This window comes from Narcine bancroftii, chromosome 13, assembly GCF_036971445.1.
Source record: "Narcine bancroftii isolate sNarBan1 chromosome 13, sNarBan1.hap1, whole genome shotgun sequence".
NCBI lineage: Eukaryota > Metazoa > Chordata > Chondrichthyes > Torpediniformes > Narcinidae > Narcine > Narcine bancroftii.
Genome location: NC_091481.1, coordinates 61,049,706 through 61,066,138, shown reverse-complemented (window position 1 = coordinate 61,066,138; position 16,433 = coordinate 61,049,706). Strand labels below are relative to the sequence as shown.

The 16,433-nt window shown below is 46.9% G+C and overlaps 1 protein-coding gene across 3 annotated transcripts in view; it reads right to left on the bottom strand.

Moving 5' to 3' along the window:
* Positions 1 to 16,433, bottom strand: part of LOC138748137 (guanine nucleotide-binding protein subunit alpha-12-like) — an 80,056-nt gene that overhangs the window by 1,329 nt on the left and 62,294 nt on the right. For all 3 annotated transcript variants that reach the window (XM_069907858.1, XM_069907859.1, XM_069907861.1), the window contains 6 exons: positions 13,394 to 13,442; positions 9,464 to 9,566; positions 8,631 to 8,784; positions 4,104 to 4,189; positions 2,533 to 2,698; positions 959 to 1,044 (listed from right to left, as the gene is read on the bottom strand). In XM_069907858.1, the coding sequence (XP_069763959.1) occupies positions 959 to 1,044; positions 2,533 to 2,698; positions 4,104 to 4,189; positions 8,631 to 8,784; positions 9,464 to 9,566; positions 13,394 to 13,442 (644 nt within the window). The remainder of the gene's footprint in view (positions 1 to 958; positions 1,045 to 2,532; positions 2,699 to 4,103; positions 4,190 to 8,630; positions 8,785 to 9,463; positions 9,567 to 13,393; positions 13,443 to 16,433) is intronic.

Below are 16,433 nucleotides of genomic sequence, written 5' to 3'. Positions count from 1 at the left end.
ACACTTTCTGCCATACCTCTGCAGAAATTTGTCAGGGTCTTCAATGTCTTACCAAACCTCCACAAACTCGTGAGGATGTAGAGGATCTGGCGTCCTTTCTTCATGCCATTAAAGTGTTGGCTCCAGGAAAGATTCTCCAAGATCTTGTCTCCCAAGAACTTACATTTGCTGAGCCTCTGACATCTTTCAACTATCTTCCCCACACCCCCCCTCCCCAAGTGCCTGCTCCGTCGACAGTAAGCATCAACTGTGCACACAATCCCACACTCCACTTGCCATGTTAACTCTGCTTCTCTCTCCACGGATGCTGCTTGGCCTGCTGAGTGCCTCCTGCTTTCCATTGGGAGGCAAGAAGCTTCTAGTGCACCGACACAGCAGGACTTCAGCTGCGCTGGAATGAGGTAGGATATAGGCAGGCAGCCTTACTGAGGTCTTAGGGATGGCAGACAATGTTTGCCTGAGACCACTGACAGCATGAAGATTGGACGAAGCTCCATACGGTAGTCGATGCAAACCTCCCTCCCCATCGTGGACTCCATCTATCTCTCCCGCTGACTTGGAAAACACAGCCAACTTATTGAAGGACCTATTATACCCTGGACACACTCTCTTCCCCCTCCTCCCATTGGGAAGAAGGCTCAAGAGGTTTAAAAGACTTCCTGCAGCCATCAGGCTCCTGAATGAACCCCACAACAGTGATCTCACACTGCCCTTGTTTAATGTTGATTGATCTTCCTTTTTTGTGTAATTCTATATAATTGGTAAATTGATCTCTTTATATGACTATATGAATGTTAGAGATAGCCTGCTAATCTGCTCGCAGAAGAACCTTTCTCACCATACTAGGTAGTTTGCAACAAACAAATCTAAAGGTTAAACATAGGGAAGACATCCCCAATAAGAATTGATCTTAATTGATCCACAACTTTCAAGAATACCACACCTTGAATGAACTCACCTCGAAGGGTCTTCATCAACAGAAAATGCTCCCTTCATATCAATGATATTTCTTTTGTTCTCAAAGGTTCCATAACTTAAAGTGACCTAGAAATAAACATAATTTTGTTTTATTTCATTCATTTTGCTCTGTGTTCAGCTCCAGGAGATGGTGAAACACATCACAGTTCAACATCAGTGGTCGATACAAGTTTTAAACTGCCTGTTAAAGTTGCTGATGGCAGGTTTATTTTCGGTCCGTGCCCAAAATGGCAGCGCCCTCTTCCGGGAAGCGGAAAACTGGTTCAGGGCACCAGAAAATGGGGATAGCACTTCCCCATCTGAAGGCTCACGGGATTGCGACCGCGGACCAGTGAGGGGCTCCGCAGCCGAAGAATACACAGGTGGCGGGCCGCAGGTGACTGGAGTCGAGGTACCCACACAGGACGTGGGTGGCTGTGGACTTCTGGAGACTGGCTCATTTGCCTGAAGGGGGTGACCTGATATCAGAACTGGGATGTGAGAGGATGCTGAAGGCTTCCTGATCACTTCGGAGGTTCAGATCTGGAGGTCGAGCTGCTGATTGGTTCAAACTGAAGGCTGTGCAGCTGTGGAAATGCTGGAGGCAAATCCTCGGACATTCAGTGACTCGGTGCGAGGGGTGGTGGGTGGGGGGACTCTCTTTTACTTCTCTTTCTTTGGCTGTAAGAGGCACTAGACTATTTATTGCTGGTGGTGAATCTTTGTCAGCTTTATGGCGGACTGAAAGAAATTTCCTGTAACATTACATTTTCTGTTTTATTACATGCAATAAAATAATCTGCCCCAACAAGAACCTCAATCATTCCTTATACAAGGCATTAATTAGTCCCCACTTAGAATAAAGGTTCCACTATTGCCATGTAATACTACATTTATAATGTAACATGCATGAAATTCTTTAACCTTGGTCTACCGTAAGGCAGACAGAGAGTCGCCACTTTTTCCAGCGCCCCTTCACAGAAACCTACAGTATCTGGTGTGTTCAGTTCTGGTCACCTCATTACAGGAAGGATGTGGATATTGCAGAGAGGGTGCAGAGATTTCCAAAGGGGCCGCAGAAGATTTCCAAAGGGGGCGGAGATTTCCAAGGGGGCGGAGAAGATTTCCAAGGACATTGCCTGGATTGAAGAGCATGTCTTATGAGGATAGGTTGAACGAACTTGGACTTTTCTCCTTGGAACAACGGAGGATGAGGAGCGACAAGGTGATGAGAGGCATTGGTCGTGTAGACGGCCAGAGGCCTTTACCCAGGGATAAAATAACTGACATGAGGGGGCACAGTTTTGTGGTGCTTGGGAGTAAGTGCAGGTGGGTTGTAAGAGGCTGGTATTTAAAATTTAAATTTAGACATGCAGCACGGTTCCGGCCTGTGAGCCCGTGCCACCCAAACACTCCAATTAGCCCGCAAACTCAAGGGATCCGCGTTGGAGTCGGTCGAGTTGGCATGGGCTCGATGGGCCCATCTTGCTTCCTGTCACTGTCCAACCGTGGGCCAGCAGGAGCCACGTGCGCAAGCGGGGTAGGGGGGGTCGAAGTGGGACGCAGGGTACACACCTGGCTGCGAATCTGGGGCACTGAAAGCAGCTGCAAGTTCTCCAGGTGGGAGTGGAAGAGCGGGTTCCGAGTCAGCTTCACGCCCAGGACAGCCTCGATGATGTAACCGATCGTGCAGTCATCGGGGAGACGGATTCTCGCCGCCGTGTCCATAAAATGCCCATTGCTGGCCGGGAAAAGAATTCACGACTCATTAACGCACATCCAACAAATATATTTCTTTTTGGGCGAAAAACTTACAATTAGAGAGCTGGTAAAGTGAGATCAGTGATGATGGTTAGTATTGACAAATTCAATATTTTTAAAAATTAGACATACAGCATGATAACAGGCCCTTTCAGCCCACGAGCCCGTGCTGTCTAATTACACCCAATTGACTTAGAACCCCTAGTACATTTTGAATGGTGGGAGGAAACCAGAGCACCTGCACAAACACAGTAAGAAAGTACAAACTCCTTACCGACAGCACAGGATTCGAATCCTAGTCCCAGTTGCTACTTTGTACTAACTGTGATGCCCTAGAAGAATGGCCTTGCTTGTGTGTGGGTGGGTGTAACCCATGGGACGAATCCATTTCCTAATCTCTTTTGGAACTCCTTAATCTCCAGCATGTTCGGATAATCTTTCACTCATCCACATTTCAGTGGCAAGGGCTTGTGGGCCAGAATAGTCTGTTACCGTGCTGTACCTCTGAATTAATTCTCCCGAAAAACCCGGGCTTTCTGCCATCGCCTCGGTGAAGCACTTACTCCTGCAATCATCACCCTCTGGAAGGCAAGTTTCGGTGTTGGCTGATGCTGTTCGGAGGAATACTGCATTCGGCTTCAGTCATCGTGCTACAGGAGAGATATAGTCGGACTCGGCGGTTCTCAAACTTTTATTTCCACTGATATACTAAATACAGAACACCTACGCCATCGGTGCTCTGTGGTTACTTAAGGTGGTACGTCAGTGGTTAAAGAAAAAAGGTTGAGAATCACTGGCTCAAGCTGACGAGGCTGCAGTGAAAATTCACGAGGTTGTTGCAAAGACTCGGGGGGGGAGTTGCTGAGCTGTAGGGAGAGGTTGAATAGGCTGGGGTTTATTCCTTGAAGCGCTTGACAATGAGGGGGGGTGATCTCTTAAAGGTGTACAGAATCACGAAAGGAATAGATCGGATGAATGCAGAGAGTCTTTTGTCCAGAAGCGGGGGAATCAGGAAGCAAAGAACATAGATTTAAGGTGACAAGGGAGAGATTTAACAGGAATTGAAGGATAACTTTTTTTTACGCACAGAGGGTTGAACGTGTGTGGAATGGGCTGCTGGAGAAGGTAGTTGAGGCAGGTACAATTTAAGAAATGATGGATGGATACATGGATAGGGCGGGGCTTAGAGGAGTAGGCGGGGCTTAGAGGAGCAGGGCGGATCTTGGGGAGATCTGGGCCAAATGCAGGTAGGTGGAACTGTTTGGTCAGCGTGGGCAGGTTTGTTCAAAGGCCTGTTTCCAGGCATGTAAATCTATGATTTTACATAATCAACAGAAGTCAGTGCGTTAAAAAAAAAATCAAGCCCTCCAAAAGCAACTGCCTACCTGGCCCAAGGTACCATCTTCAATGCCAAGCCCCGGTTGATGCAGAAACCCGCACCTCCTGTGGCAAACCAAAAGAACACCGACTTCTGCGAAACAAAAATATTGCTGTCCTGAGGTTCCTTAGAGATCGCGCCATCGGGGTGCACGCACCTTCCTGATTTCCGACCTCCACCCACACTACCTCAAGTGGCCATGTTAATGTGGAGGGTCACCTGACCTCGGGAGCTCTGTCGGACATCACCTCACCTGCCAGTCAAGGTTCAATCCACCCACAGGTGAGGCTGCATCACATTTAGGTTCTCCTCGACACCTTAGGAGCACATGGGCACACCTGAACACCACCCCCTCTCCAAAGCCGGCTGCAGTACAAATCCCACCACATGGAGCAAATCGCTCTCGTTTACCCCTTAGGACAAACACTAGCTCCTCTCCAGGATGTGAGCAACGCTGGAGAACCAATTGCAAGGTGCGTGGTGGGAAAGGGTGGGGGGCTGTTGTGGTGCACACCCAAGAGAGAGACTGTCGCATCTTCCCAGTTATTGTTTACAGGTACAGTAAAAGTCCAAAAATCCAGATGCCAGAAATCTGGACCGCCTAAGGATCTGGACTTCTCGAAAAACTCACAAACTTTTTAAACTTAGCGGGATTTTGTGTGCGGACATGAGTAAGTGCCACAGGTGAACAGAAGTCGCAAAAAGAATAATTTTTTTGTACTTTGTGTGTTTTATATGAAAAAATGTTCTGTGAATAAACAATCAAAATTTTCCTCTTCATCTAAGCCAGAGAAACTCAGCAGGTCAAACTTTATATTGCAAAGATAAAGATACATCACCAATGTTTCAGGCTTCAGCCCTTCATCAAGCTGTGAGCAAAATGTAGACAGGCACCTGAACAAAATGGTGGGGGTGGGGGAGCCTGAAATGTCGGTTCTGTATCTTTATCTTTGCTACATAAAGGACGCTGTTTGACCTGCTGCGTTTCTCCAGCGTCGTGTTTTTACTTCAATCACGGGGTCTGCAGACTTTTGTGCTTTACCTCTTCATGTCTTCTTCATTCTCCTTAAATTGGAATTTTAAAAGTACTGCCCGAGCACCCGAAAATCCAGACTTAACCAATCCCTGAGCATTCTGGATTTTACTGTAGATATACCTTGGTGCCAACCCTGCTCGTGGGCAAGGGGTGGCAGGTACTGTTACTTTAATCCTTGCGTCCATGTTCAGGAGTAGAGACTGGTAGCAATCCGTCGGGGGCAGCAATTATCGGATTGAGTTAGGTCTGAGCCAGCATTTCGTCCTCTTACAGTGCAGCTGGCCCCACTCTCCCTCACTACCAATCTCTTTTACCTCCTTCTCCTATCTCGTCTATAACAACGAGACCCAGGAACTGATGAGGGAAAGTTTCTGCTGCCCACCCAACCACCAATGCCTCTCTCCTAATTTTATAGGCTTAAACCATGCCCTCTTTGATCTCTTCTAGTCCAGTGAAAACAGTCCCAGCCTGTGTGTTTCCTCAACACACACACACACACACACACACACACTGACATGCACACAAACAGACACACATATGCAGTACTCACAGACCCACATGTTCACATACACACACACACACACCCACTGACATGCACACAGACACACATATGCAGTACTCACAGACCCACATGTTCACATACACACACACACACACCCACTGACATGCACACAGACACACATATGCAGTACTCACAGACCCACATGTTCACATACACACACACACACCCACTGACATGCACACAGACACACATATGCAGTACTCACAGACCCACATGTTCACATACACACACACACCCACTGACATGCACACAGACACACATATGCAGTACTCACAGACCCACATGTTCACATACACACACACACACCCACTGACATGCACACAGACACACATATGCAGTACTCACAGACCCACATGTTCACATACACACACACACACCCACTGACATGCACACAGACACACATATGCAGTACTCACAGACCCACATGTTCACATACACACACACACCCACTGACATGCACACAGACACACATATGCAGTACTCACAGACCCACATGTTCACATACACACACACACACACACTCACAAACACATGCATGCACATACACATGCACAAACACCCACAAATGCACAAGCACACGCACTCACAAACACACATATACTCATGCACAAACACACAAACACATGCATGCACATGAACAAACATGCACATACATTCGAGCAAGTGCTAAAAACAATCTGCTGGAGAAAATTAGGGGGTCAAGCAGCATCCATGGAAAATGAGAATGGTCGGTGCTGCTGGTCTGAACCCACCAGCAAGACTCAGTGTGGAGAGACCCGGTATACTAAGGACAGGATGGGAGGGGTTGGGCTGGGGCCAGTCAGGGAATTGGTGAACCAGGGAGGAATGAAGGATAATGGACAGATCGGAGGTATGATGTAGTGGTCATCACTGAGTCGTGGATGTTATCGGGAGCCAACGTCCAAATTTCAAAAGTATAGGCAGATAAGCCGAGGGGTGCAGTGTAGCTCGGGAGATGAGGAAATACATTAAATCATTATAAAGAGGTGAAACAAGATGAGAAGGTATACACTGCCCTCCATAATGTTTGGGACAAAGGCACTTTTTTCCAGTGCTCCACTGTTTTAAATTTAAAAATCCAACAATTCTCATGTGATTAAAGTGCACATTCCAGATTTTATTCAAGGTTATTCGGGTACATTTTGGTTTGACCATGTAGAAATTACATTACTTTTTACACATAGTTTCCCCATTTCAGGGCACCATAATGTTTGGGACATTTGCCTTCACAGGTGTTTGTGAGCACTCGGGTAAGTTTAATTGCTTCATTGGTGCAGTTATAAGAGAGCTAGACTTGTTTCTCAGCTGTTGATCACCTTTTGGAGACTGTATTTGCCATTTTTCCAACACAAGGACCAGAGTTGAGCCAAATGAAAGTCAAAGAAGCCAATTATGAGGCCAAAAAACAAGGATAAAAACAGAAGAGAAATCGCCTATTCCCTAGTATGACCAAAAACAACAGTTTGGAACATCATTAAGGAGGAAGAGCGTACCGGTGAGCTCAGTCATCGCAAAGGGACTGGTATTCCCAGGAAGACTCCACTGCTGACGACAGAAGAATTCTCATCATAATGAAGAAAAATCCCCAAACGTTTGTCCGACAGATCAGAAACGCTCTCCAGGAGGCAGGTATAGGTGTATCAATGACTACTGTCCGCAGAAGACTTTGTGAAAGATGCTGTGCTTTGGATCTTGGGCAGTCCCTTTATGCCTCCACACTTTGCTCTCAATACAGGATAACCTTGGTCTCATCTGTCCACGAGACCTTTTCCCTGAGTTCAGGAGGTTCTTTTAAATACATCTTAGCAAAGTGAAATCTGGCCGTCATTTCTGTAGCTAACTGGTAGTTGGCATAGCGGAGTCTTCCTGGGAATACCAGTCCCTTTGTGATTACTGAGCTCACCATTTCGCTCTTTCTTCCTAATGATGTTCCAACCTGTTGATTTTGGGAATCCTAAGGTTTGGGCGATGTCTCTTACTATTTTATTCTTGTTTTTCAACCTCATAATGTCTTCTTTTACTGTCATTGGCACGACTCTGGTCCTCATGTTGAAAAATGGTAACTAAAGGTGATCAAACACTTAGAACCAAGCCGAGCTCTCATACCTGCACTAATGAAGCAATTAAATACACATGAAACACCTGTGAAGCCAAATGTCCCAAACATTATGGTGCCCTGAAATGGGGGAACTATGTAGAAAAAGTGTTTAATTTCTATGTACTCAAACGGAAATATATAGAAATAGCCTTGAATAGAATCTGGAATGTGCATTTTAATCACACCTGAATTGTTTGATTACAAATTTAAAACTGTGGAGCACGGGGGAAAATAAAGGAAGAAAGTGCCTTTGTCCCAAACATTATGGAGGGGAGTGTAGAAGCATTGTTGGTTGAGTTAAGAAATGGCAAATGTAAAATGAACCAGGGAGGGGTGCAGGATGAAGGACAGGTGGGGAAGGGGAAGGTGGACCCAATATAAAGGGCACAGGTTGTGAAGGGTTGGACAATAGACTTGCATCCAGGCCCCTGTCACCACACTGCTCTCCATCTCACTGAAGGATCCAGCCTCCCGTGGCGTGGACCACTCTTTCCCCCACCGATGCCGGTCGACCCACTGATTGTCTGCAGTCCGGATCCCAGCGTCCACGGGGTCCATGGGCACGAGGAGGAAACTGCGGCACCCCGAGCCTTCCCTGCCCTTCAACACGATCATGGTCATTCCGCCCCAGCCCAGGTCACCTCCCACCCCTCCCAGCAAAAACATCCCAATGTTTAAATGGAAATTGCCAGAAGAAAATTGGACAACAAAGGGGCCAGGATGCAGGAGTGAGGAGCCTCATTAATTCTTTCACTCTCATCCCTGTAAGACCTCAAAATTTAAATCTTAAGGTCTGCTCTCTGCAGAAGACACTCACCGTTTTATTTTTAGCCAACTTTTCGGAAGCCTCGATTGGGTGATCCAGGCTGGGCTTTCCCACATAGATGTCCTGCATGGGGGGGAAGCTCGACAGGAGACTGAGCAGAGCTCGCACATTGAGGTAGTTGTCATCATCGACGTGGCAGAACCACCTGGTGGCAGATGGAAGGCAAGGGTTAGAGAGGGTGGCCGTCACCGGTGACCAATCACAGCTGGTCTTGGTCACCTCAGTGGTCACATGGCCAATCAGAGCTGGTCTTGGTCACCACAATGATCACATGGCCAATCAGAGCCGGTCTTGGACACAGCAATGGTCAGCGATGACCGGAGTTTGTGTTGGCTTCCACATTGTTCACCAGCAGCCAATCGTAGGCAGTGTTCGTCAATATAATGATCACTGGTGGCCAATCAGAGTTTCTGATGTCCACCAGAAAGCATCGACAATTCAGTGGTTTCAGGCTAGGGTCAAGACGTGAGATGGGGTGAGTAGTGGGAGTGTGGAATGAGTTGCCAGCTGAAGTGGTAAAAGCAGGCTCAATTTTGAATCCAAATAAAATATGGACAGGTATATGGCTGGGGATGGTTTGGAGGGCTATGGACTGGGTGTAGGTCAGTGGGACAAGGCAGTATAATAGCTTGGCACTGATTAATGGGTCAAACGGTCTGTTCCTGTGCTGTCATCCTTTAGGGTTTGATCAAAAGTGGGCAAGTGGGGGTTCATGTAGGCATCGGGCAATGGGCCCATGTTTGTGCTGTCTTTTCAGTGAAGGGCATGGACACTCTCCACTCGTCCGGCACACGCCTCATCACCTCTCGTATGCGCCAACCTACCTCAGCCGCGACGCCACGAACACATCAAACTCCGCCGCCATCTTGCAGGACAAGGCTTGGTGGCTGTGAGTGGATGAGCAGTTGGTGTTAATGACCCGGTGGCCTGCGCAGAAACAGAAGATACACCGTGAGACATGTGATGGTGGCCCCGAACCCAGCACTCGGGCAAAGTGTGGTAGAAGGCCATTCAGCCTGAGCCTATCTCTTAGGCCCCGCCCTATCAACCCATTTATCTCCCTAAAACAGTGGATCTCAACATTTTTCTTTCCACTCACATACCCCCATAAGTATTCCCTATGCCATAGGTGCTCTGTGATTAGTAAGGGATTAAGATGGGATGCGGGTGGGAAGAAAAAGTTTGAAAACCACTGTTTTAATTGTCCCTCATTGACTCGTTATGTGCAGGGTTTCAGATCTCCAAAGGAAATGGGCCAATGACAATTTTTCTCAAGCTAAATATCTGAGTGACAATTGGGTCTAGAGCAGTGATTCTCAACCTTCCCACTCACATCCCAATATTTGTAAAGCACTTTCGGAGAGGTGATAAATAAACAAAATGCGGTGAGCTTCCTGATGGACCAATGTTTCTCCAGCCACGTTTCCTCATGGTTTTCATTATCAGCCGCAGCTGAGATGTAATGAGAGTTTGCCTCGCATGTGCGCACACGCAAGCACAAAAATCGCACTGGTGTGAAAAATCGCAAGCTGAAGCTGAAAAATTGTGCAAACCACACAAACCGACATCAATCGAAACTAAATGACCTCACACAAGGGACAAAAGGTCAGTTAGACAGGAAGGTCTGCTGGCACTGTGATTGTAGGCCAATACGAGAAACTCAGCCGGTCACTTAAACGGTTATGGCCCTCCTTCGGACTCTGGTCAAAGTTTATGGGCCCCCCCCCACCCCTGTGAAGCCGACAAGTTCTGCTTTCTTCCGTACTTCTACCGATGGCGTAAAAACGCAAAAATATGTTAATGTTACGCGAAGAGAAAAGAAGGCTTTTACTTAAATGTGTTGTCCCCACCCCCCACAATAGGGTGGAATGGCTGACCTAGGTGCTGTGTGACCTGCTGAGTTTCTCCAGCACTTTTGTGCATTGAAATATGGTCTTTAAAAAAAGCCTGGTATCCATGGATATTGGTATATGCCAGATAAATGGATTTTATGGTTGCTTGAGATTGTACATTACATGATTGGCAAATGAACTGCTGGGTTTGGGGGGGGGGGGCGTGCAAATTTTAAACTTGCGTGTCTTTTTGCCCATTTATTTTCTGTGAATTTTTTTTGGCAGTTGCTTGAACCTACCAGTTGCATGAATTCCGGATAACAGGGATTTCACAGTATAAACTTCACTTAAACATGTTAACATGACATTTTCACCTGGGATAAAGATACTGGCTTCATACCTACTCTATCAATGCCTTTTATAATTTTACAAACTTTTATTAGGAAGAAATACATCAGATACAGTACTTCCTCAAACTCGCTTGTACTCCAGACCAGAACTTGATCACATCTCTATTTTCAGCCAGGCCTTTCACTCCTTCCAGATACAAGTATCAGAGTCATGTTTTGCACCGAGGACCGGAGAACACAGTTTCGTTGGGCTGTACTTGTGCAATTGGGTGATAAATGAACTATTTATTGTCATGTAGTATAAGGCGGGCAAAGATTCACCAATTAGCATTGCCCAATGCCTCTTATAGTCAGAGAAAGAAAAGCAAAAGAGAGTCTCTCCCCCCCACCTTCCCCACCGCCAGAGCCTCCAGCCTCAGCAATACTCCAGTTCAACCCACTGGAAAGCTGAACCCAGATACGATGAGCGCTCAGGCCCCTTCGGAATTCTTCCTTGCCCCCTCAGCACCCTCTCGAATCCCGGTTCTCATGAGCCAGGCCGCAGCCTGGTGCAAGCCCCTTTTGACCTCAGGCCACCAGCCTGCGTGGATTCTTCGCCTGCAGGTCACCAACAGCTCGCCGCCCATGTCCGCTCTTCACCTCACCGTGGTCACCATCCTCGGGGTGATCTCCTCCTCGACGGGGTGGGGGGGGTGTGGTCTGCCCGTTACTGGTGCCCTGTTCCCAGTGAGTATACAACCGCTCCAGATCGCTGCCAATCACAGGCATCGCCATCTTGAGCCCAGTCCTCTTGGTTGCAGGATTTTATTTTTAAAAACTTTTATTTATGCAATGGTATCATGTGAGCATACAAACAAAATGCATAGATCACATAACAGATGTATACAGCACATCAATCTATCTTATTTCTGTTCTGTTCATAGAAGCAGTGAGGAAGTTTTTCAAAGCTTGCACTGGGATATTGGCCAGCTAGAAGCGGGCTGAAAGATGGCAGATGCAGTTTAATATTGATAAGTGTGAGGTGCTACATTTTGGTAAGAATATACAGCAAAGGTCCTACATGTTGAATGGTTGACAATTGAGAAGTGCAGTAAATCAAAGGGATTTAGGAATTCTGGTGCATAATTCCTTGAAAGTGGAATCACATGTAGATAGGGTGGTGAAGAAAGCTTTTGATATGTTGGCCTTCATAAATCAGAGTATTGAGTACAGGAGTTGAGATGTCATGTTGAAATTGTATAAGGCATTGGTGAGGCCAAATTTGGAATATTGTGAGCAGTTTTGGACACCAAATTATAGAAAGGTTATCAACAAAATAGAGAGAGTGCAGAGGAGGTTTACAAGAGCATTGGTTTCAGGGTTTGAGTTACGGGGAAAGGTTAAACAGGCTGGGACTTTATTTCCTGGAGCATAGAAGATTGAGAGGTGATTTGATCGAGGTATTTACAATTATAAGGGTCAGATAGAGTCAATGTGGACAGGCTTTTTCCACTGAGAGTGGGGGAGATTCAGACAAGGGGACATGGATTGAGATTGAAGGGGGAAAAGTTTAGGGGAAATATGAGGGGAAATTTCTTCATTCAGAGGGTGGTGGGAGTGTGGAATGAGCTTCCGGCCAAAGTGGTAGATGTGGCTCGATTTTAATATTTAAAGAAAAGTTGGATAGGTATATGGACGAGAGAGGTGTAGAGGGTTACGTGCTGGGTGCGGGAGAAGGTGTTAGGCATGGACTAGAAGGGGAAAACTGGCCTATTTCTGTGCTGTGATTGTTACATGGTTGTATAAGCATCACAGATTTGGGGACCTAATTAACCTTATTCTAACCAATACGCAGTCACCTACATATTTAACCATACACTTCTTCACATACCCACCGAGACACTTTCGATCTTAAGTAGGAGAGGGTCAGAATAAATCTGATTGAATTTATTGCTGAGTCATCCCTACTTGCAGACAATCACATCTGTATACATTACATGTAGAGCGCACCGGTCAAACTCCTCGCCACCAATGAGATTATGGAGAGGTTTTATCCTTAATCAATCTCAGTAACTTAGTATTACTGGTGACCACTTGATGTTAAAATCATCAGTCCTTAGTTGGAGTTTAGTTGTTATACTTTCCATACACTTTTTAATCTTTCCCTCCATTGTCCAGTCGTTTCAGATTTCTCCAAAGTACTGTCATCATCTTCTTTGAGATCAACAGCACCAACTCCATTAAACGTGCCTGGCTTTGGCTCTCTTTATCCACTGGAGACACTTCCAATATAAAATATTCTGGCTCCAGGATTTTTTTTTTTAAATACACCGTCGGCTCCTTTAGCAGACCATTTAAAGCCTGTACAGAGCCGATTACATTAAAACCCAGCAGTTGGACCCTGCGGAGCAGTGCTTTGTCACTGCTCCCCACTCTCCCCAGATCCGTACCAGCGGCAGACCTGCCGTTACAGCAGCTACATTGGGTTTTTTTTTGCTCTGCTTTCCAGATCCTCTCATCCCCTAAAAGGCCAGAACTCCCATGCCCATACTCAGTCACAAAATTGACCAGCAGTTAAAAGAGCAAACCTCACCTATCTGGATCTTCAGCCCCTCATCGTCACCGTCGGTAAAGATGTAAGTCTGACAGGGAAGGAAAGAGAAGACTGTTAGTCTCAGCTAAAGCAAGTCCACTGGAAAGGTGCTCCTCTTCCCGTCTGTTCCCACTTGACATCAGGAGGGTGCGAATGATCCAACCAGCAGGCATGTTTCTTTGGTGCCTTGGCCCGCACTCATCTCACAACCAGCCCCTTCGTAGCCTCAGGCATGTTCTGACCTGACAAAGTTAACATAGCTGGTTCAAATCTGTGTCCTGCGTGGGCTTTCCCCGGGTGCTCTGGTTTCCTCCCACCCTCCAAAAAAATGTATAGGGTTAGTCGATTAATTGGACACACAGGTGTATTTGGGTGGGGTCGGCTCGTGAGCCAGAAGGGCCTGTTACTGTGCTGTATCTCTAAAATAAATTAAATTAATCCCATGTTACATCTTCCAGCACCTCCCTCGTCTATATCCACAGTGATGTCTTTCAATTTCCCTCAATAAAGACATAGGATGCAAGGTTGGGCAGAAAAGTGGCAAGAGTTTTCAATCCGGATTAAGTGTGAGGTGATGCATTTTGGAAGGACAAACTTGAAGGCAGAGTACATGGTTAATGGTCGGTCACTTAAGAGAGTGGATGAACAGAGGGACCTTGGGGTCCAAATCCACACATCTCTCAAGGTTGCCGCACAGGTTTATAGGATAGTTAAGAAGGCCGATGGGATGCTGGGCTTCATTAGTCAGGGGATTGAGTTCAAGAGTCGAGGGGTCACGTTGCAAATCTACAAATCTCCGGTGAGACCACACTTGGAATATTGTGTTCAGTTCTGGTCACCTCATTACAGGAAGGATGTGAAAGCTGTGGAGCGGGTGCAGAGGAGATTTAGCAGGATGTTGTCTGGATTGAAAAATAAATCTTATGAGGTAAGGTTAGCAGAGCTGGGACTTTTGGAGCCTAGAAGGATAAGAGGTGACTTAACAGAGGTTTACAAGATTCTGAGAGGCGTAGATAGGGTGGACAGCCAGGGCAGGAGTAGCAAACACCAGAGGGTATTTGTACAAAGTGAAGGGAGGAAAGTTTAAGGGAGACATTTGGGGCATTTTCAGATTTCTCCAGAATACTGTCATCATCTTCTTTGCGATCAACAGCAGCACCTCCAGTAAACGTGCTTGGCTTTGGCTCTCTTTATTCACTGGAGTCACTTCCGATATAAAATATTCTGGCTCCAGAATTTTATTTTATTTTTTTAATACACCGTCGGTTCCTTTAGCAGGCCATTTAAAGCCTGTACAGAGCCGATGACATTTGAACCAGGCAGTTGGACCCTGCAGAGCAGAGCTTTGTCTCTGCTCCCCACTCTCCCCAGATCCATACCAAACACATATTTGTGGGTGCCTTGCAAGGTTGTGGTGGAAGTTGGAACAAAAGGGGCATTTAAGGGACTCAGGCAAATGGATGAAAGAAAAATATTGGTTTACTTTTATTTGATAGGAATAATTGAGTCAGCATGACATCAAGAGCCGAAATGTGCCATAATGTTCTATGTTCTAACCCCTCTCCCCCCACTTCTCCTCCTTCTCCCCTTCCCTCCCCTTCCCTCCTGCTTTGACGTGCCTTCCCTCGATACAAAGGTCTGCATGCCTCTCCCAGTCTCATCGCGCTGCACGTTTCAGTTAGCCGTGGAAAGGGGAGGGGGCTACATAAATGCAAGTGAAAATAAACGAAAAAAAGGGCTGAAGTTGATGGAGGTGAGAAGGAGGGGAAGGAGAAGGGGAGGAGGGAGAGGAAGGGTGGAGGAAAAGGAGGACAAAAAAGGAAAAGGGTGGGAAATGAAGAAGGTGAAAAGGAGGGGAAGGGAGGGAGGAGGATGGGGAGAGGGAAGAGAGGGATAAGCAACTTTCACATCCAGCAAGGCTTTAGAAGTCTGCTGCTCCAACACTGCCCTGAAGTTGATTAACAATCATCACACAAGCAAGAATTACACTCACCTAATCGCCCCCTTTGCCCATGTTCTGGCCTCACTCGGGAGGCAGAAGGGCAATGTCACGGAGCCACCCTGTGTCAGCGAGAGGGCGTTGGGGAGTGCGAGGGATCAACAGCACCGAGAGTCTACTGGCCTGTGTGTCTCAGATCCCTCCCGTCATTCTTTGCACCAGCCCCGCACTGAGGGGCCATCCGTCGCTTCTCCCACCTCCCAGCCAACCCCTCTCACGCCCATTGTTGCACTGGCATACGGTTTAACTGGCCGTCTCTCCACACCTAATGAGCTGAACAACCCTCCCTGAGGAGGCAGCATTGAATCAGTGTGAAACCCTTGCTAGTACAGGCAGCGGAGTACAAAGCTTGCTGCCTTCTCTGACTGGTTAATGCCCAGAATGATTAATTTTCCAGCAAGTTTCCCTTTCTTCTGCTTCACTTTGCGCCCCCACCCCTTTTTTGGAACCAGACACACCATCCTCTGACAATAAAGCCAACATCCCGCGAGCCCTCGTGGTAAAACAGGCACAATGTCAGTCCAAGTGCAGAGACAGGCCATTCAGCCCAACTGTTCCCTGCTGGTTTTACAAACACCTTGTCTATCACAACTGGCCCAAGGCACAGTCGTAGATTCAAACAGCATAGAAACAGGCCATTCAGCCCAACTGTTCCTTCTTGGCATTTTGTTCTCTTGGACCAGTGGTTTTCAAACTCCCCCTCTAAATTCACATTCCACCTTAAGTAATCCCTATTCCATCAGTGCTGTGTGATTAGTAAGGAATTGCTTAAGGTGAGATGCGAGTAGAAAGAAAAAATATGAAAACACTGTTTTGATCATCCTTAATTGAGTGTGGGTAGGTGAGAGAGAGAGTGGGGGGTGAGTCAGTGTGTGGGAGGGTGGGAGAGAGTGGGGGTGGGTGGGTGAGAGAGAGAGTGGGGGTGAGACAGTGTGTGGGTGGGTGAGAGAGAGTGGGGGCGGGTGGGAGAGAGTGTATATGGATGAGAGAGAGAGAGAGAGTGTGTGTGTGTGTGTGTGTGTGTGTGTGTGTGTGTGTGTG